The sequence below is a fragment of the Tamandua tetradactyla genome, chromosome 6 (assembly GCF_023851605.1).
Source record: "Tamandua tetradactyla isolate mTamTet1 chromosome 6, mTamTet1.pri, whole genome shotgun sequence".
NCBI classification, from domain to species: Eukaryota; Metazoa; Chordata; class Mammalia; order Pilosa; family Myrmecophagidae; genus Tamandua; species Tamandua tetradactyla.
Window position 1 is genome coordinate 18,390,863 of NC_135332.1, and position 21,451 is coordinate 18,412,313.

Consider the following 21,451-nt stretch of genomic DNA (forward strand, 5'->3'; position numbering starts at 1 on the left):
TCCTGGTGCCATGGCAGGAAGGATGAGTGAGCTGAGGCGTTCTCCACAGTTGAATGCTGCATAGTGGTAGGAGTCAGGTTTTGGAATTGGAACTGATTTGAATCCTGGCCCCACCACTTCTTAACTATTAAATTACAAAATTTAATCTCTCTGTGACTCAACTTCGTCATCTGTAAAATGGGTATAATAAACCTCATGGCATTATTGTGAGTTTAGATTAGAAGTGACAACGCATGTAAGCTCCTGGCACAGGGCCTGGCACACAGTTCATCCTCAGTAAATACGAGCTGTCACTGAGTGCCTGTTGTGGTCCAGCTGTTCCCTTGAAGGTCAGTGAAGGGAATGTAGCAGGGCCCTCAGGAGACTGGCCTCTGGACTGGGGAGCTGTGGAGGCCCCTGGCCTCCTGCCTCCCAGCTCCACCAGCATCTCTCACCTCTCCTAGCAATGGACAACTCTTCTTTTCCCATTTCTGGAAGCCCTTATATGCCAACCCCTGACCCTAGGGGCAGCCCAATGATACCCCCCACCCCATCCCCACCAAGACATGGACCAAACTGCTGTTCTCTAGCCCCAGTTCAGCTCTTCTTCCCATGACTCAGCCTCAGGCGTTGGATGAGGCTCAGATGAAATAACACACAGGAATGTGCATTGAAAAGCACCAAGTTGCAGACAGGCAGGGGCTTTGTAGTCTCCAGGGACTGTTCCTATTCTGTGGGTGTGGAGGAGGCAGACAAACAAAAAGCCCCAGCCTTGGACTGACATCCTGCCCCTTGCCAGTCAGTCCTTGGCACAGGTGGATCAACCAGAGTGATTATAACAAATAAGGCCCCAAACTCTCGAGCCAGCTACTTTGTATTTTGATTTTCCTTGTCTTTCCTAGGTCAGCGATCTCTGAAAGACCTGGCTATTTCCTGATCTCAAATAGGCCTATAGAAGAATTTTAATTTTCTATTTGGAAAAAGGAAGTAGCACAGGAAACAGCCATGAAGAGAGAAGGTTCAACAGAAGTAAATAGTAGATGTATTTTATGGTCAAAGGGTTCTTTGTGTTTTGGGGGATTTTGAGGTTTAATCCTGTCTATATAGCTAAATACTTAAAACTAAGAGGCAGGGATAGGGACAAGAAACACAACAAAAACACAAAGTGAAGCCACTTCTTTGGGGTTTCCCCATTCCTAAGGGAGTAAAGGGAGGGGGGTACCTGTGGCACAGGCTACTATCAGGGAAGAGGCATAGGCACCAAGCAGGACTGTCCTCCCAGTCCTTTAGATAGCCTGTGACTGGCTCTGAGAATCACCTCCCCTGCACTCCAATAAGCATACACTTACATGGCCAGTACTGTGCAGCCAGAATCTTTGAGTCTCAAGAGATACAAACAACTTCTTCCTCATCTTTCTGTCTGTCTTATTAGAAATCAGTGCATTTGGGAAAAAATCAGGCTTATGATGAGGCAGAGCCTGGTACTCTCCTGACAAAGTTAATTAGGGGCAGGAGATATGAGAGGTCTCAGGAGGGAAAGGATACTGTTCTAAGTGATTGGTGTGTACTGCCTCAACTTTTGTGTGCTGTCTCATTTAGTCCTCACTATCACCCTGAGACAGACCTTGTTATTAATCCCCCTTTACAAGTAACATAGCTAGAAAGCCGCTAAGCTCAGCTGAAGGAGAGGAAAATCTGAAAGATCATAGAATACTTCTTATTCAAAAGCATTTGGTGAACGTTAGAAAGCACCCAAGACATAATTTTAGGTAGAATATAATATTGAGTGACAACTGACTGAAAAAAAACTGTTACAAAGCAGTGACCCCAATTTTATAAAAAGTAGGTATATTCACTTATATGCATATTAACTAAATACACAGAAAAGGCTTTACCCCCAAAATGCTAATAGTTATCTCTGGGTGATGATGACACATGACTTTGTCTTTGGGCTTTTCTGTAATTTCTAAATGTTAAACAATAACCATCTATTATCTTTAGAGTGGTGGTGGGGAGCCCCAGAAAGTGCTCTCTCCAAAATATTAAATAACTTGTCAGAAAGTAAGGTCACCTGGTCCCCGAAGAGTTAGCAAAACCAAGGCTGACTGCTCCAAGAGGAAGTACATCTAGCTGGCCAGCCCGTCTATCCATCCATCCACCTACCCAACCTTCTACCTGTCAATCCATATTGTTGCTGGTGCTTTAAACAATTTTTTCCATAGCATGGGGAGCTGCAGAGAACCATCCTGAGACGGGGACAAGGCAGGCATGGACAGAGCTCTGTCTAGGGGCTGGAACTAGTACCAAGTTTCCTGTTGGTCAGCTGCCCCTAAACAGCTGAGCAGCAGAGGCAAAAAGGAGTGAACATTCCTCTGTCACTCAGCAGCTCTGTGTGACCATGACAGGCTGGTCTCAAGACTTACCGGGCGCTTGGTGAGGTCCCAATTGTGGATGATCCTGGCCGGAATCACTGAGGCATCATCTTGGTGGCAGATGTCACAGTAATAGAGGCCAGAGAAGGCACAGAGCTTAGGTCGTACATATGAGAAGCCGATCTGCCGGGAGCAGCCTGGGGAAATGGATGGTGGGAGAGTGAGCAGCCGCAGGGCCAGTCAGCTCTTGAATAACACAGAAACTACTATGATGTAAAGGACCAGCTATTTCATCTTTTTTTATTTTTAGAAAAGTACAAAGATGAAGACAACTACCACTCACAGTCCCAACACTAAGAATCAACACTATTAGTTAATCTTTACAATAAAACACTAAAAATCTTCACCACCTTAGAGCTGAAGAAACTGATGCTCAGAGAGGTTAAGAAACCTCCCCAAAGTTACAAACTTGGGATTCAAGTAGGGCATGGTTGGTTCCAAAGCCCCGATTCTCTCCCGTTACACCTAGCTGCCTTTATTCCAAGTCCTCAGTGCTTGCCCACCAGCGCCAACCTTCTTCAAGTCCATCTCTTTTCTGAAATAGAAACAAGTTAGGGCCTCAGAAAGCAGAGAAGGAGCTGAGGAGGTGTGGGCAATCACAGGGAGTGGGTGGGAAGCCAGCAGTAGACAGGGCAGTTTGGACACTGCCTGGTGCCGGCTTGAACCCAGAGCTGCCTGATACCTCGGGACAATGGTTAGGGCCTAGCTTTAGCCCCCTCTGTTGGAGGCCCCTCCAGAGCAGGGGGCAGTGGTAGTGGTAGTAGGGTAGGTCCAGGGCAAAAGCAAAGGGCAGGCACAAATTCTAAACACATGCCCTGCCTCCCACAGGGGCTGGGGAAAGAGTTCCTTCAGGTTTCTGCTTATCAGCTGTCTCACGCTGATCTTAAGAGAATCACTGGATTTTTTCCAAGGTTCCATTTTAGTACCTGCAAAACTCAGCTATTTCATGGGGGTTATTACAAAGTTTAAATGACAGGAAGCTTTGAAAGTACCCTGAAAATTATGAATTGCAACCAAGGTACCAGTGGTCAGTGTCTGTCTGGCTACCGGGCTGTGCGTGTGGGTCAGAGAGGAAACATAAACTCCTCAGTTTCACGGTCCTGGCTAGCAGCAGGTGAGCACCATGGTGACAGCTGCCCCCAGCCAGGATTCACATCCACAGGCGGGAACTCCTCACAAGCCCAGAAGTCCCTTTGCCTCCTTCCTGAGCCTAGTCACCACAGGCTGAGAAACAAAGTGTGAGTGCTGCGGACTGGCAGGGGGGTGAGTGGTTATAATGTTCTGTGCAGGAAGCTCTGCCCTGCCTAGTGTCTCTCATCCTCCAGGGGTGCCAAGTGCAGACTACCTCCTTCCAGATACCCAGAGGTTTCCCCCCCCAATACCACAAGCTCTACCCAGCAGGACAGCTCTAAGCAAGGCTCAGCTCATAGACAGGTTTCAGCTTTCGTATTCTACAGCAGGGCAACCTTTAGAAAGTTCTCCTGGAGGACCCCCATGGAGACAGAAATCACTGTTTGGGTGGGGGAGTGGGAGGAGCTAAAAATGGAACATGAACAGTGGAATATCATGCAGCCTTGAAAAATACAAGCGAGGGTGGGAGGCCCTATGGGGTCCTGGCTAAAAGGACAGGTCAGAACCGGGACCTGATGGTCAAGATTCTAATTCTGGATCTACCACTTACTAGCTGTGTGAACCTGGGACAAAGTACTTACCAATTCTGTAACTCAGTTTCCTTGTCTATAAATGGAGATAATAGTAGCGCCTATCTCTAGAGAGTGATTGTGAGGATTAAAGTAGATAATACAAATAAAGCATTTGGCTAACACAGAAGTGTTGGATTTGATGATCAAAATGATATAGCAGATGTACTGATTTGGAATAATATCCATTAAATATTATTAAGTAAGAAAAAGCAAGTTGCAGAACATATACAACTGTATTCTCCAATATGCTGGCCATGAGCCAAAAGGGCCTTTTAAATCTAAACAAATTTAAATTAAATAAATTTAGGCTTCAGTACTTTAGTCACACCCATCACATTTTAAGTAGTTAGTAGCCACATGTGGCTCACAGCTACTGTATTGGACAGCACAGATACAACACATTTTCGTGATCACAGAAAGTCTACTGACAGTAATGAATACCATGAGCCCATTTTTGTAAATTTAAAAACTTGTGAGCATTTGCTTATAATATTTGGAAGATACCATGACCCCTGCTCTAAAAGAAGATGATAATCTAGTAATATGATAATGAAGGAGAGAAGTGCTTATTCCCCTGGAATGCCCTGAGCAGTGAGTAGCAGGCAGCTGAAGCTGCCACCCACATGTTCTACCCATCAGTTGTAGGTGGCAGGAGGTGGGGGGGGCTACTCATGAGCAGAGGTATTGGCCCAGTGAGTGCTGTGGGGAGGAGAGGCTGCAGGGAGAGCCTCAATTGCTGCACCATTCCCAGGGGTGGAAAGAGGCACACAGGGAAAGCCAGGAAGGATGGAGTGCCTAAATTAGGAGGCAGAGTGCAGATGACAGGCTGGGTTGGTGGGGGAGCAAATGGCACCTGCACAGAAGCAGCCCTGGGAGTCAAGGCCTTTCTCTGTGGGGATGGCCACCAGGTACTGCAGCAGGAAGCCATTCTCCCGCGTGGCGAACTTCAGCACTTCCTGACAGTTTTCATCCAGACTCCCACCGAGAGTCACTGCCTCCTCCGCTGTCTCCAAGTAGGATGCCAAGACATTGCGTACTAGATTCCTCCACAAGGCAGCCTCCTCGGCATTCACAGCCTGCAGCTTCAGGACGGCCTTGGCCGTGATGATTTTGAAGAAGGATGGGCCCCCGAGACTTGTGTCTGGTAGGATATCTCGGATGGTCTCAATTCCATGGCTGTCACTTAACATCTTTTCATTGTTTCTCACACGGAAGCATTTCAGAGACTCCAAGGACAGGGAAAAAATATAGGGCATCCAGGTCCTGTCTGCGTACAGGTACAGAAGGGATTCTTTAATAGCGTCTGGCTCTGGAGTTTGGGCAGATGCCCAATCAAACTGCGTGCCCTGGAAGGCTTCTGGTTCCAAGAGTGAGTCTGAGTGGGAGGGGAGACCACTGGGGGCAGCCTCAGGGGCGTCATCAGGCTGCTCTGGGTACTGGATGTTTACCCACTCGTCCTCCTGTTGAGGCCGGCACTTCTGCAGGGCCTCCTGTACCCGGTCCAGCCAGTCCTCAGCTTCATCCTGGGAGGAGGCCCGTAAAATCAGCTTCTTGCCAGAGAAGACCAGCTCGAAACGCCCATCGCTGTGGGCTGGCCCCGCAGACTCACAGCGCAGTAGGGAGCAGTTCTCCACACAGGTGTGCTCCTCATTGCTCAGGTAGAGGCGGAACTCCAGAGGGGAGAGTTCACAGAAGAGTTCCTTCCAGATTCCCATTGCCCCCCGCCGCTCCAAGGTGCCCAGCTTCATGAGGCCCCGGAATGGATTGGATAGCCCTGGAGGCAGAAAGAAGCACTTTAGACAATGGGCGTGGCCCTCTACCACCCCCCAAAAACTTCTGTTAACTGATGTCCTGCAAGGAGGTAGGGACAAAGTGATGGCCACCAGAACATGGGCCAGCCAACAGGGCACTGCCAAATGGGATTCTAAAAGCTGGATGGGAACATATATTTGCCTCCACCCCATCCTTACCCTCAGCAGTTGACTCTGCTTCCTATATTTCATGGAGATACTAAATGCACCCAAAAGATGACCTCCATATGGCCCCTCACTGTGCCTTCCAGCATCTGTACTCAGAATCTGACTTCCCTCCTGTCATTAAGGAGAAATGGTTGTGTTCCTGTCTGAGGCCACCCTGTCCACTTTTGCAGGAATTTCCCAGCCCTCCACCCGTCTACCCCAGCAGCTTGCTCAAGGACAAGTACTTCTCTCCAACAATTTTCCCATTTTCTCTCCCATGTTGCAGATTTCACCATCCTCAACCGGATCATTCCCACCAGCATAGAAATATGTTATTTCTCTCATCTTTAAAAATACCTTTTTTGAGTGTACTCACACTTCTAATTACCACCCACTCTATTTCTCTGGCCCTGTTTACAGAAAAATCCTTGAAGAGGTATCAAAACTCTGTCTCTAATTCCCCTGCTCCTTTTTCTTCGTGAGTCTCCTCATTCCAGTGAAACTGCTCTTGTAAAGACCACTAATGCCCTTCGTGTTGCCAAATCCGAAAGCTGATCCCAGATCTCATCTTGCTTGACCATCAGCAGCCATGGAGACAGTTCTCCTTCCCTCTTGAAATACTTCCTCCACTGGCCTCTGAGATACTACTCTCAGTTCTCTAATGTCATGGCCAGTCTTCTGTCTCTATGCCTTGCTCCCCTTCCTCTTCCTGACCTCTAAATGTTGGTAGGCACTAAAGCTCAGTCCTGGGTCCTCTTCTCTTTTCTGTTGACAGTTACTTTCTGGCTGATCTTATCTACTCTGGGGGATTTAATATCATCCATATTTCAACAAGTCCCAGATTTTTATCTCTAGCCTGGACCTTTCCCCTGAACTTCAGATTCTTACATCCATCTGCTCCAAGTATGTCTAATAGGCATCTCAAACTCCATGCCCAAAAAAGGAATTTCTGATTCTCTCACTCCAAACCTGTTCCTCCTTTAATACTCCTTATCTCATAAAAAGGGATACTTCATCCTTCCAGTTGCTTGGGAGGATGTTAGGAGTTATCATTCATTTTCTTTCTTTTACACTCCATACTCAGTACACTGGCAAATCCTATTGGCTCTATCTGTAGCACATTTCCAGAATCCTCTACTACAACATGGATCTGTTCTACAGTCATCTATAGTCTGGGTTATAGCATTAGTCTTCTACTTGGTCTTTCTTCCCCTACAATCCTAGAAGCCAGGATGACCTTTTTAAAAGATAAGTCAGATGTGATGATGTTAAGAATTGCTGATTGCATATGTAGAATGGTATGATTTCTAAATGTTGGGTTAATTTCTTTTTTTCCCATTAATTAATAAAAAAAAAAGAAAAAAATAAGTAATAGGGGGAACAAATGTTAAAATAACTTTGGTAGATTGAAATGCTAGTGATCAATGAAAGAGAAGGGTTAGGGGTATGGTATGTATGAATTTTTTTTTCTGTTTTCTTTTTATTTCTGTTTCTAAATTGATGTAGATGTTCTAAGAACTGATCATGGTGATGAATATACAACTATGTGATAAAAAAAGAAAAAAAAAAAAAGATAAGTCAGATCATGTTCCTCTGCCCCAAACTCTATAATGGCTGCTATCTCCCTCAGAGCACAAGTTAAAGTCCTTTTGGTGGCCTATAAGGTCTTCCATTATTCGGGCTCATCAGCCGTTTGACCTCATGTCTAATCACCTCCTCCCCAGCTCCTCTGCTCTGGCCACTCTGCCCCTCCCACTGTTTCCTTACACTTCAAGCAAGTTCCCATCACAGGGCCTTTGTATTTGCTCTTTCTGCCTAAAACAAACAGATTGCCTCATGTCTCCATCCCCTCTTCCTTCACATCTTCACAAATGTCACCTTAATAATGAGGACATCCCTGGCCATTCTATATGAAATGGTATGCTCCCCACTTGGGTACTCCCTGATTTACTATCCCTCGAGGCACTTTTTGCCAACAGTTCATACTAGACATTTAGTTGTTGTCTTTTTCTTATTTCTTGCCTTTATTTCCAGTTTCTCCCTACTAGAATAGAAGTTCTATGAAGATAGGGACATTGCTTTGTTTCCTGCTGTGTTTCTAGCACCCAGAACAGCACCTGGTACATCACAGATGCTCAATAACTGTTGAATGAATGAATGAATGAATGAGTGTGTGAATCCCTATGTACCCCATACTATACTCTGCCACCAACCAGGGATTCCAGAGGACACACAATACTCCCTCTCCTAGCCTGGACTGGCCTTGGAGATTTCAAACTATTATACAGACAGGGTACCCCCAGGCCCTTAAAGGAACCAGTCTCCCTAGCCCTCAGGGAGCCTGATAGCCTAGGCATGAATCACACCTTCTGTAGCATGGTTATAGACTGCAACCATTTCAAGGGCTGAAAGTGAAACCTAAAAGAAGCCATATAAAGCAGGGCTTTAATCATACTATCCAAGCCAGTACCCCACAAACCTGGCTAGAATGCTCTGCTGGGTCACAACAAACAGAAAATGAGTAAAAAGATTAAATCTGGAGTATTTTTTTTTAAAGAGGTTTACAGACCCATTACAGGAGGTTACAGAAAAATTAGGTTATGATTATTTAACACTCTTCTGGAATTTCACAGGGTGTACTGATCAAGTTGGCTTCCTCATAAACAGCACATAATGGACATGAAACAAATAGCAGATCTGTTCAACCCTTCATATGCTTAAAGTTGTGAAATAAACCATCTAAGATAAAAATCTTTGGAAAGAGCTGCTAAAACACCTGAGGCTTCATGAGAGTGGGTTTTCTCTGGGCTACAGAACAGAATCAAGCCTTCTCTACTATAATCATACATTTTATAGAGTAGATTTAGAGAAAGTATTTTCCATTTCAATATACAAGAGTATTTTGTACTCTGTAGGTAGTTGAACATTATTTAATTAAGATTTTATAAGAAAATATAGCCCTTTCCACGACAGGCTTTTCTGAATTCCTATCAGAAAGCATGACTGCCCCTTATTATTACATTTTCGGATGAAGTTTTCTTGTGAGAACATCCATCCACTTGATAATGTTAAAGACGGAGTGGCCGCAGCTCCCCTCAGGGCTGCTTTCTGAAGAGCACTGCCCTGAGCATCGAGGCGGCCAGGAGCCCTCGCGTCACCTACCCATCTGCCTCCGGTGCACCACCCAGAAGTTCTTATGCTCGGGTACGGGGGCTGCCCTGGTCTTCCTGCTTTCCGGGGAAGGCACACAAGCTTTGTCTAAGGCCCCTAGAGAGTGGCTTTTTCTTGGCCCTTGAGAAAAATGCCTGCGGAGACCAGGCCTTGACTCCAGAATCCCTGTGGAAGAAGCCACAGAATGAGCTGAAGGAGTGTCAGGGAGTTGTTCCTGGGAAGGCCGGTAGAAGTCATCTTCAGAAATCCAGTTCGTGTTTTTCTATTGACAAAGAAGTAAAGACATAAGTGTTTTTCATTTGTTTCATTTTCAATTTTTAAGGTTTTTAAAGCATCTATAAGATACAATTCACATACCATAAAATTCACTCACTTAAAGTGTGCAGTTCGATGGTTTCAGTATATTTACAGGGTTGTGCAACCATCACCATAATCTAAACTGAGAATATTTTCATTACTCTCCAATATTAGTCACTCCCCATTTCCCGGCCCTAGGCAACCATTACTCTACTGTCTGTCTTTAGAGATTCTCCTATTCTAGATTTTCATGAGTGGAATTATATAGTACATGGACTTTTGTGACTGAGTTCTCTCACTGGCAGGTTTTCAGAGTTCATCCCTGTTGTAACATGCATCAGTACTTCATTCCTTTTTACTGCCAAATAATATTCCATTGTATGAATATACCACATTTTCTTCATCCATTCATCAGTTGAGGGACATTTAGGATGTTTCCACTTTTAGGCTGTCATGAATAATGCTGCTATGAACATTCATGTACAAGTTTTTGAATGGGCACATTTATTTTCTTTTCTTAAAATTAATTATATTTATTTTTAATTTTGGTAAAATGCATATAACATAAAAATAATTTAAGTGGACAATTCTGTATAACTTGCACCACTATTTCCAGACCTTTTTCATCATCCAAAATCAAAACTCATACTCATTTACTAATAACTTCTCATTCCCTCATTCGCCAGCCCTGGTAACCACTATTCGGGTTTTCTGACTTTATGAATTTGCTTTTCTAAGTATTTCATGTAAAAGAAATCATACATGTGTCCTTATCTGACTGGCTTATTTCACTCAATAGGATGTCTTCAAGGTTCTTCCACGTTGCAGCATGTATCAGCATTTTATTTCCTTTTAGGCTGAACTGTATTCCATTGAATGGATATACCACATTTTATTTATCCATTCATCTGTTGATGGACACTTGGGTTACTGCCACCTTCTGGCTCTAGTGAATAATGCTGCAATGAATACTGGTGTACAAATAGCTGTTTGTATTCCTGTTTTCAATTCTTTAGGGTATATACCTAGGAGTGCAATTGTTAGGTCATATGGTAATTTTATATTTAACTTTCTGAGGAACCAACAAACTTTTCTACAGTGGCTGCACCATTTTACAATTGCCCCGATGCACGAAAGCTACTATTTCTCAGCACCCTTGCCAACGTATACTCAGTTTTTTAATAATAGCCATTCTAGTGGATGTGAAGTCGTATCTCACTGTAGTCTGGATTTGCATTTCCCTAATGGCTAAAGATATTGAGTACCTTTATATATACTTATAGGTCCTTTCAATATATCATCTTTGGAGAAATGTCTATTCAAATCTTTGTCCCAGTTCTTAATTGGGTTGTTTGTCTTTTTGTTGTTGAGTTGTAGGAGTTCCTTTTTTTTTTTTTTTTTTTAAAGAAGCAGAATGTTTAAGGTGCCTGAAGTGGAACTCCTCTGGTAGAACGTTTTCAGGTCTGCCGGACTAGTGGGATACCCAGTCTACACTTTTCTTCAACCCCTCAACTTCTTTTTCTCCTCCTCCAACTTCTTCTTCTGACTGAGAGCTGTGGTCCCAGCTGGTATGCATTTCCGCATCAAACATAATCTGTCCATTTTCTTGTGTGGAAGGGCTGTCACAATGAGAACAGCCCCTTGAACTACTCTGTCCTGTTCATGTTGTGCATCCAGAAGAATCTTCTCCATGTCTCCACTGTGGACAGAGGATGAGGAAAGCACATATTCCAGCCCCCCATTTTCCCTACTGCCATTATCATTACTATTGCTGCTGTTCATCAGAAGCCTCATCCAGGAACTGTTGAGGCTGGCTGGCAGTGGCAAAGGCTGTTCACATTCATCGCAGTTGTTACGCAGGTGCGGTAGCTGTTCAAATAAATGAGAAGATATTGTTGGACGCCTGTAAAAGCTGCGGTGGCAGCAGGACTGTCTCTGGTTCTCGGGCAGCAACACATTATAATAGCAGCCATTCTCAAAGGTGTGTGGTGGTATCTTGTATATCTTGGGTATTGTAGTCTTGATCTGTATTCCCCTTATAGCTAAAAAAATGATCATTTCTTCATGTGCTTTTTAGCCATCTATATTTGCTCTTTAGAAAATTGCATATTCATATCTTTAGTCCATTTTATAATTGGGTTGTTTGTTCTTTTGTTGTGTTGAGTTGTATGATTTCTTTAAGTATACAGGATATCAAACCTTTTTATCTGATGTGTGATTTCTAAATATTTTCTCCATTGAGTTGGCTGTCTCCTCACCTTTTTGACAAAGTCTTTTGAGGCACAAAAGCTTTGGATTTTGAGGATTTCCCATTGATCTAGTTTTTTTTCTTTTGCAGTCTGTGCTTTGGGTGTAAAGTTTAGGAAGCCACCTCCTATTACTAGGTCTTGAAGATATTTCCCTACATATTTTTCTAGGAGCTTTATGGTACTGGTCCTTTATTTAGGTTTTTGATCCACCTTGAGTTGATTTTTGTGGAGTGTTTAAAGAAAGGGTCCTCTTTTCATTCTTTTGGCTATTGGTATCCAGTTCTCCCATCCCCATTTAATGAGAAGACCATTTTGCCCCAGTTCAGTGGATTTGGGAGCTTTGTTGAAGATCAGCTGACCAAAGATTTAGTGGTCTACATGGCTATGTCCTTCCTATTTTAAATAAAATATTTCCATCAATTTGTGGTTAAAATTAAAAAAAAAAAAAGATTCAGTGGTCTATTTTTGCACTCTCAATTCAATTCCACTGGTCAAAAATTCTATTTTTGTGCCAATATCATGCTTTTTTGACGACCGTGGCTTTATGGTAAGTTTTAAAATCAGGAAGTGTTAATCCCTCCAACTTTGTTCTTCTTTTTAGGATGCTTATAGCTAATTGGGGTCATTTTCCCTTCCAGATGAATTTGTAACTAGCTTTTCCAAGTCTTCATAGTAGGTTGTTGGAATTTTGATTGGTACTACATTGAATCAGTAGATCAATTTGGGTAGAACTGACATTGTAATCATATTTAACCTTCCTATCCATGAGCAGGGAATATCTTTCCACCTATTTAGATTTTTAAAAAATTTCTTTTAGCAATGTTATATAGTTTTCTGTGTACAAGTCCTTTATATCCCTAGTTAAGTTCATTCCTAGATACTTGATTCTTTTTGTTGCTATTTTGAATGGGATTTTCTCCTTAATTGACTCCTCAGTTAGGTTACTGCTTGTATATAGAAACATTACTGATTTTTGCACATTAATTTTATATCCTTAAAGTTTTAAATTTGATGAAGTCCCATTTATCTATTTTTTCTTTTTCTGTCTGTTTTGGGTGTAATCTTTAAAAACCCACACCTACTATCAGGTCCTGAAAATGTTTCCCGATTTTTTTTTTGTAAGAGTTTTATAGTATTAGCTTTTATATTTAGATCTTTGATCCATTTTGAATTAATTTTTGATTATGGTGAGAAGTATGGGTCCACATTCCTTCTTTTGCATACGGATTTCCAGTTGTTCTAGTACCATTTGTTGAAGGGACTATTTTTTCCCCACTGAATGGGCTTGCCACACTTGTCAAAAATCAACTGGCCATAGATATGTGGATATAACTCTGGACTTTTCAATATTCTATTCCATTATTCGATATGTCTATCTTTATGCCAGTACCATACTGTTTTAATCACTATAGCTTTATAATAAGTTCTGAAGTCAGGAAGTGTGAGGGCTCCAACTTTTTCTTTTCAAGATTGTTTTGTCTATTTGGGGCCCCATGCAATTCCATATGAATTAGAGGAATGTCTTTCCAATTTTTGCAAAAAAAAAAAAAAAAGGTTGCTGAAGTTTAGAGAGGGATTGCATTGAATTTGTACATCACTTTAGGCAGAACTGACATCTTACTAACATTAAATCTTCTCATCCATGTTACCAGATGTCTTTCTATTTATTTAGGTCTTCTTTAATTTCTCTCAGCAGTGTTTTGTGGTTTTCAGTGTACATGTCTTTCACTTACTTGGTTAAATTTATTTCTAGGTATTTTATTGTTTTAGAGCTATTGTAAATGGAACTGTTTTTTTAAATTTCCTTTTCAGATTGTTCATTAATGGCGTATAGGAATTCAACTGACTTCTGTGTGTTTATCATGTATCCCACAACTTTGCTGAATTTGTTTATTAATTCTAGTAACTTTCTTGAAGATTCTTCGGGATTTTCTATATATAGGAACATAACATCTGTGAATAGGGATACTATAACTTCTTCCTTTCCAATCTGGATGCCTTTTATTTCTTTATCTTGCCTGACTGCCCTAACTAGAACTTCCAGTAAAATGCTGAATAACAATAGTGACAATGGGCAAACTTACCTTGTTCCTGATCTCAGGGGGAAAGCTTTCAGTCTTTCACCATTGTGTATGATATCTGCTATGGGTTTTTCATAAATGTCCTGTACCATGTTCATGAAGTTCCCTTCTATTCCTAGTTTTCTGAATCTTTTTAATCAAATTGGATTTTGTCAAATGCCCTTTCTGCATAAAATGAGATGATCATGTGTTTTTTCCCCCTTCATTCTAATAATTAATGTGGTATATTACATTGACTTTTTTTATGTTGAACCATCCTTCCATTCCTGGAATAAATAAATCCCACTTGGACTTAGTATATAATCATTTTAACATATCATTAGATTCGTTTTGCCAGTATTTTGTTGAAGATTTCTTTTTTCCTTTTTTTTTTATTTATTCCTAAATATTTTATTCTTTTGGTTGCAATTGTAAATGGAATTTGTTTCTTGATTTCCCCCTCAGATTGTTCATGATTAGTGTATAGAAACACTACAGATTTTTGAATGTTGATCTTGTAACCTGCCACTTTGCTGTACTCGTTTATTAGCTCTAGTAGTTTTGATGTGGATTTTTCAGGGTTTTCGACATATAGTATCATATCATCTGCAAACAGTGAGAATTTTACTTCTTCCTTTCCAATTTTGATGCCTTGTATTTCTTTTTCTTGTCTAATTGCTCTGGCTAGAACTTCCAACACAATGTTGAATAACAGTGGTGATAGTGGACATCCTTGTCTTGTTCCTGATCTTAGGGGGAAAGTTTTCAGTTTTTCCCCATTGAGGATAATGTTAGCTGTGGGTTTTTCATATATTCCCTTTATCATTTTAAGGAAATTCCCTTGTACTCCTATCCTTTGAAGTGTTTTCAACAGGAAAGGATGTTGAATTTTGTCAAATGCCTTCTCTGCATCAATTGAGATGATCATGTGATTTTTCTGCTTTGATTTGTTAATATGGTGTATTACATTAATTGATTTTCTTATGTTGAACCATCCTTGCATACCTGGGATGAATCCTACTTGGTCATGATGTATAATTCTTTTAATGTGTTGCTGGATTCGATTTGCTAGAATTTTGTTGAGGATTTTTGTATCTATATTCATTAGAGAAATTGGTCTATAGTGTTCTTTTTTTGTAATATCTTTGTCTGGCTTTGGTATGAGGGTGATGTTGGCTTCATAGAATGAATTAAGTAGCTTTCCCTCCTCTTCAATTTTTTTGAAGAGTTTGAGCAGGATTGGTACTAATTCTTTCTGGAACGTTTGATAGAATTCACATGTGAAGCCACTGGTCCTAGACTTTTCTTTTTGGGCAGGTTTTTAATGACTGATTCGATTTCTTTACTTGTGATTGCTTTGTTGAGGTTGTCTATTTCTTCTTGAGTCAAAGTTGGTTGTTCATGCCTTTCTAGGAAGTTGTCCATTTCATCTACATTGTTGTATTTATTAGCATAAAATTGTTCATAGTATCCTGTTATTACCTCCTTTATTTCTGTGGGGTCAGTGGTTATGTCTCCTCTTCCATTTCTGATCTTATTTATTTGCATTCTCTCTCTTCTTTTTGTCAGTCTTGCTAAGGGCCCATCAATCTTACTGATTTTCTCACAGAACCAGCTTCTGGTTTTATTGATTTTCTCAATTGTTTTCATGTTCTCAATTTCATTTATTTCTGCTCTAACCTTTGTTATTTCTTTCCTTTTGCTTGCTTTGGGGTTAGTTTGCTGTTCTTTCTCCAGTTCTTCCAAGCGGACAGTTAATCCCTGAATTTTTGCCCTTTCTTCTTTTTTAATACAGGCATTTAGGGCAATAAATTTCCCTCTTAGCACTGCCTTTGCTGTGTCCCATAAGTTTTGATATGTTGTGTTTTCATTTTCATTTGCCTCAAGATATTTACTAATTTCTCTTGTAATTTCTTCCTTGACCCACTGGTTGTTTAAGAGTATGTTGTTGAGCCTCCACATATTTGTGAATTTTCTGGCGCTCTGCTTATTATTGATTTCCAACTTCATTCGTTTATGATCTGAGAAAGTGTTTTGTATGATTTCAGTCTTTTTAAATTTATTGAGACTTGCTTTGTGACCCAGAATATGGTCTATCTTTGAGAATGATCCATGAGCACTTGAGAAAAAGGTGTATCCTGCTGTTGTGGGGTGTAATGTCCTATAAATGTCTGTTAAGTCTAACTCATTTATTGTAATATTCAAATTCTCTGTTTATTTATTGATCCTCTGTCTTGATGTTGAAGATTTCTGAATCTATATTCACAAGTGATTCTGGTCTGAAGTTTTCTTTTCTTGTGCTATCTTTATATTGTGGCTTTGACATTAGGGTAATGCTGGCCTCGGAGAATAAGTTAGGAAGTAATCTTTCCTATTCTATTTTTGGGAAGAGTTTGAGAAGGATTGGCATTAAATCTTCTTTAAATGTGTGGGAAAATTCAGAGAAGAAATCATCTGGTCCTGGACTTTTTCTTCATTGGGACATTTTTAATTACTGATTCAATCTCTTCACTTGTTATATAAAGCTGTTGAGATTTTCTATTTCTTCTTGCATCAGATTAGGTAATTTGAATGTTTCTAAGAATTTGCCCATTTCTTCTCATTTTCTAATTTATTTGCATGTAATTCTTCATGGTACCCTCTTAAAATCCTTTCTACTTCTTTCAAGTTGGTAGAAATGTCCCTACTTTCATTCATGATTTTAGTTGTATCTTTTCTCTCTTGGATTTATACCTAGGAGTGGAATTGTTAGGTCGTACGGTAAATATGTTAACTTTTTGAGTTATTGCCAAAGTTCTTCCAAAGCTACTGTTCTGTTTTAGTTCCCACCGGTGATATCTTTTAGATTATTGCCATCTTGGTGGGTGTGAAGTTGTCACTCGTTGTTTTGATTTGCATTTCCCTGATAGTTAATGATAGTGAACATCTCTCCTTGAGCTAATTAGTCATTTGTATATCTTCTTTTGAGAAATATCTATTCAAATCCTTTACACACTTTAAAATTTGGCTCATTTCTCCAATTTACCCATTTTTCTTTTGTTTCTTTTTGGTTTTGGTGTCATATCTAGGAACCCATTGCCTAATCCTAGGTTATGAAGATTTACACCTATTTCTTATTCTAAGAGTTTTATAGTTTTGCATTTAAGTCTATAATCAATTTTGAGTGATTTCTTCTTTATAGTGTAAAGAAGGGGTCCAACTTCATGTGGCTATCCAGTTGACCCAGAACCATTTGTTGAAGGAACATAGGGTTTTGCAACCTTGCTTGTGGGATTTGTGATGAGAAAGATGGGTAGGACTCACAGTTCTCACTGTCTGCCTCTGGCTCTGCTCCCCACTTGTGAGCAGGCCCTGAGAGCCCAGGCAGTCAGGGTATGCCACTTTCCACTCCCCAAGTCTGGAGGTGCTCACTGGCTAGGGGAAGTGGTATGGGTTTGGGGTCAGTGGGGCTTGTGGGAATAGATTCTAGTTCTGTTTTTCACTCGTTCTAGCCTTCCCTGCCTTTCTGTGCTTAAACGTGGGAGAACAGAAGCAAAGCAGCTGGGTGGGCCACTCCAAGTAGCTATCTACAGATGGAAAGTAAGTCATAAAAGGGGTGGAACCAGCCCACTTCTTTTGTTAAGTGCCACCAACCTCACCCTGACTTTGTTATTTCCAAGCTCTAAATCAAAGCTGCACTCTTTCTCCCTCTAGGCAGGGAAGAGGAGCTAGGCTGGGGCTGTCCTGGAAGGACTGGTTGGGACAGTTTCAGCCATCTATATATTACAAGACCCCTTAGGCCACAAGTGATGAGTTTTGAGTGAGGCACTTGGTGAGAGGCCTCACAGAGCTGGGCCTCCAGAACTTCCTTTGCGGGGCCTTCAGAACTGGCAGGTGCTTCCTTCTGTCAGTGATGTGGTGAGGTATCATCCAGGGCGGTTACTGGGGACTAGCTACAACACCAGATTCTGAGCACAGCTTGTCTAGGTCAGCAAGACACAGAGGGCCAGCTCCCTAGCAACTACTTAGCCTTTCTGGCAGGCTCATGGAGCCTGATGCACACACCTGGGGAATTGTGTGGCACTCCAGTCCCTGTCAAAGGTCCTGATGGGAAAGTTACTGTTTGTTTAAGATTCACTGGCTTTTCCTAGAGCTTTTCCTCACCCATCCCCAGCTTATACTCTCCCAATCCCCAGCTGGGTTAGGGACCGCTATTATGTTCAAGTGGAATTCCATGCTTTTCTCCATCCTAGCACTTCTATGGCTGTTTGGAAGTTTATTTATTTATTTGATATCTCCAGCAAGCATGCCTGGCACAGAGTTATACATGATGAGGGAATAAACCTTGACTAACCAACTATCTTTAACATAAAATAGCAAGGGTGGGGTAAGGAAACTGGAAGGAAGGAGGAGGTGAATGGGAATTTTAAGATTATGTATGTCCACTGGTGAGGGTTTCTTTCTCTACTTAGGAGAGAGGAACTACTAGGAAATGTTCAGACATAGCCCACTGACCACAGTATCAGCCAGCAAGACATGACACTCTAGGAAAAACCTCCTCTTGTTCTCTTAAGCCACAGAGACAGTGAATGGGAGCACTGATGCCCAGAGCGTCTGCATTTGGGGCTAGAAAGAGCTCTGCTGTGTGACCCCTGTCCCTTCCCCAGGGTCCCCAGGTATGAAGGGAGGGGAAGGGAGAGAGGGAGCAGGAGTGAGAGCACCAGAGCCACTGTTTCCTCCTTCCCTCCTCTCTTCCTACCATTACCCTACCTGCTCAGCCAGTGCTCCACATCTGGTCAGCTCCCTGCCCTTTAACAATGGGGAAAAATCACCAGGCTCTGCCGCTGACCAAGGATCTGAACCAGAGCCATGGATCCAAGACAGAGAAATGCCAACTTGAGCAACTAGCGGTATCACTTTACCATATATAACAACAGCTAAATCCCAGAATGGAGTCTGGCTGAGGGTGAGATGCCACGTCTCTGGACCCCTTTTAAAAAAGTACTTTTTGATCCAGTCTATCATTGTTATGCCAAGCAAAGGGTCTACCTGCACCCTAACCAGGGGAGGGGAGCACATGTCCTAGGCAGTGGTTCATGGGGACGATGATTGGGACCGAGTCTGAAAACTGAGACTGCCCTCTGGGAGTTAAACTATGAAACCAGCTCACAAGCCCCTGGATGCCAGATAGGCCAAGTCACTCCAGAGAGCTGCCCCCACCTCCCTGAGACTTTCCTTCCTAGCACTTAACACCACATATATGATACAGGTCTGTCCTTGAAGGATGCTGCTCCATCACTGTACTCTGGCACCAAATATGGTGCTTGGCTCATAGTAGATGCTTCTTACTGCATCAATTAAAAAAAAAATTTTTTTTTGTAAGAAAGACCGAATGACTGTCAGACCTGTAAAATTTCACAATGATCCCAATATCCTCTCTCACAAAATGTTAAATAAAAGGCCTATGACTAAGTTATGGGAGCCCAGAGAGATGTGGACCACAGAGGGGGACATGCAAGTCATATTCCAGCACTGCCCCAGGACAGTGTGAGCAGGCAGGCTTCAGAGTGGGTGTCCAGTGTTTCCCCTGGGTGGAGGAATAAACAAATTGGTGCAGCAATAGACACAGAAAGAGGAACAGCATCCGGGATGCTAACACTGGACTCACAGCGCCAAGTGCTTTGATCCCACATACCCCAAGCAACCTTTTAGGAATCAAAGTCCTCTGAGGCCAGTAAGAAGAGAGAGTCTATCCTGGTCAGAGCAACGTGACCACTCTGTCCACAGGATGGTGTACTTGTCAGTGTCAATTTATAAGTTGGCATATAATATAATAGGCATTATATATTATATAATAGGCATCTTGAGAGCCTATTGAGAGTTCAAGAACTATCAACTGCTCTCTCCTAGGTATAGTGCTCAGTGCTGACAATACAGAGATGAACACACCTGGTCCTTAATATTCCAGTAAGGAATACAGAAAATAAAGAAGCAGACAGATAGATACTACAATTTTACATAGTGATGACCATTTTATAAACAAAGTAAAGCAAATAAATAGCAAAGAGAAAAAGGAGCAAGTTGGGAAAGTGGTCCAGGAGGGGGGAACAGAAAGGAAGAGCCCCCAGGCTGGAAGGAGCTTTTCTTGCCTAGGGAGTTACAAGGAGGCCAGGGAGGCTGGATTTAGGAAGCAGAGGAAGAATTCTGCTAATGAGTTCAGCTGCCTTGTGGCATAGACTCTGGGACACTGGCAAGATAGGATTTCTGGAACTGCAAAGCAGAAGCCAGACCCTAGACAGGCATGAACGCAACATGGTCAATACCAGTACATGGCTCTCTGTGGGAGCCCACAGCCATCTTCCCTAATGGACATCCTTCTGCCTCCAATCCAAGCTGAGTGCTGCACAGCCTCTCTTCTTCAATTTTCAGCATGTGTGGACAGTTGCCCACTCACAACATTCAGGGTCCTATGACATTTTTGGCCCTGAAGCCATCCTCAGGACAATTAAAATGGAGAGTCTGACTTATACTTACATGGTTACAAGATTTATATATTCAGTAAATGGTGCAAAGATCTGTCAGATATCCTTAACCCCTACCTCACACAATACACAACAGTTAATTAAAGATGGATCATAAACATAATTTTGAAAGGTAAAATGCTAAACTTTCTAGAAGAAAACAGGGGAATACCTTGATAGCCTTGGAGTAGTAAAAAATTGCTTAAATAAGTCAACCATAAACAAAAATATTGGTAAGCAGGACATCATTAAAGTTAAGAACTTATGTTCATCAAAAGATACCTTTAAGAGACTTTAAAAACATACAGGAAAAAAAAACATATATAGGAAGAAGATATTTGCAGTATACGTATATCCTACAAAAGATTCATTATGTCCATAATATATAAAGAATTCTTTACAGATTAAAAAGGAAAAGACACACAACTCAATGTAAGAATGGAACAAAGACTTGAACAGATACTTCACAAAAAAGTATCAAATGGCCAATAAGCAAATGAAAAGGTATCAATATCATTAGTCATCAGGGAAATACACATTAAAACCACAATGTGATACTACTACATACCCACTAGGGTGGCTAAATTTAAAAGATTGCGGTACCATCGACTAGGATGAAGAACACCTAAAACTCTCATACGCTACTAATGTGAGTGGAAATTAGTAAAAGCATATTTGAAAACTGCTCGGCAATATCTACTAAAGCTAAACATATGCCTATCCAATGACCCAGCAATTCCATTCCTAGGTATATACCTCAGATTCACCAAAAGACATGTACGAGAAGGTTCATGGCAGCTTTCTTCAAAATAGCCAAAACTTGAAAATTGAAATGTCCATTCATGATGAATGGATAAAGAAAAAGTGGTATATGTGGAAACTCCAGATTCAGAGACTAAACAAGAAAAAATGTAAAATGGTAAAAGACATTGGGTTCCTCTTCAACTCAATGGCTTTCTCAAGAAGATATCTAGGATTGGCTTCTTATTGCCACCTTGGGTTGTCAACAAGCTGGATTCCATTATTCTAGAAAGTGCTGTCCAATGGAAATATAATGAGAGCCACACCTGTAAATTTAAATGTTCTGCAGCCACACTACAAA

General features: G+C 41.6%; 1 protein-coding gene and 1 pseudogene across 4 annotated transcripts in view; both read right to left on the minus strand.

Moving 5' to 3' along the window:
- The window catches only part of LOC143687210 (putative pleckstrin homology domain-containing family M member 1P), a 56,446-nt gene that overhangs the window by 13,301 nt on the left and 21,694 nt on the right, over positions 1-21,451 (minus strand). For all 4 annotated transcript variants that reach the window (XM_077163960.1, XM_077163961.1, XM_077163963.1 and 1 more), the window contains 3 exons: positions 9,235-9,505; positions 4,968-5,888; positions 2,403-2,548 (listed from right to left, as the gene is read on the minus strand). In XM_077163960.1, coding sequence (XP_077020075.1) covers positions 2,403-2,548; positions 4,968-5,888; positions 9,235-9,505 — 1,338 coding nt within the window. The remainder of the gene's footprint in view (positions 1-2,402; positions 2,549-4,967; positions 5,889-9,234; positions 9,506-21,451) is intronic.
- Positions 10,880-12,498, minus strand: LOC143685597 (BCL2/adenovirus E1B 19 kDa protein-interacting protein 3-like pseudogene; annotated as a pseudogene).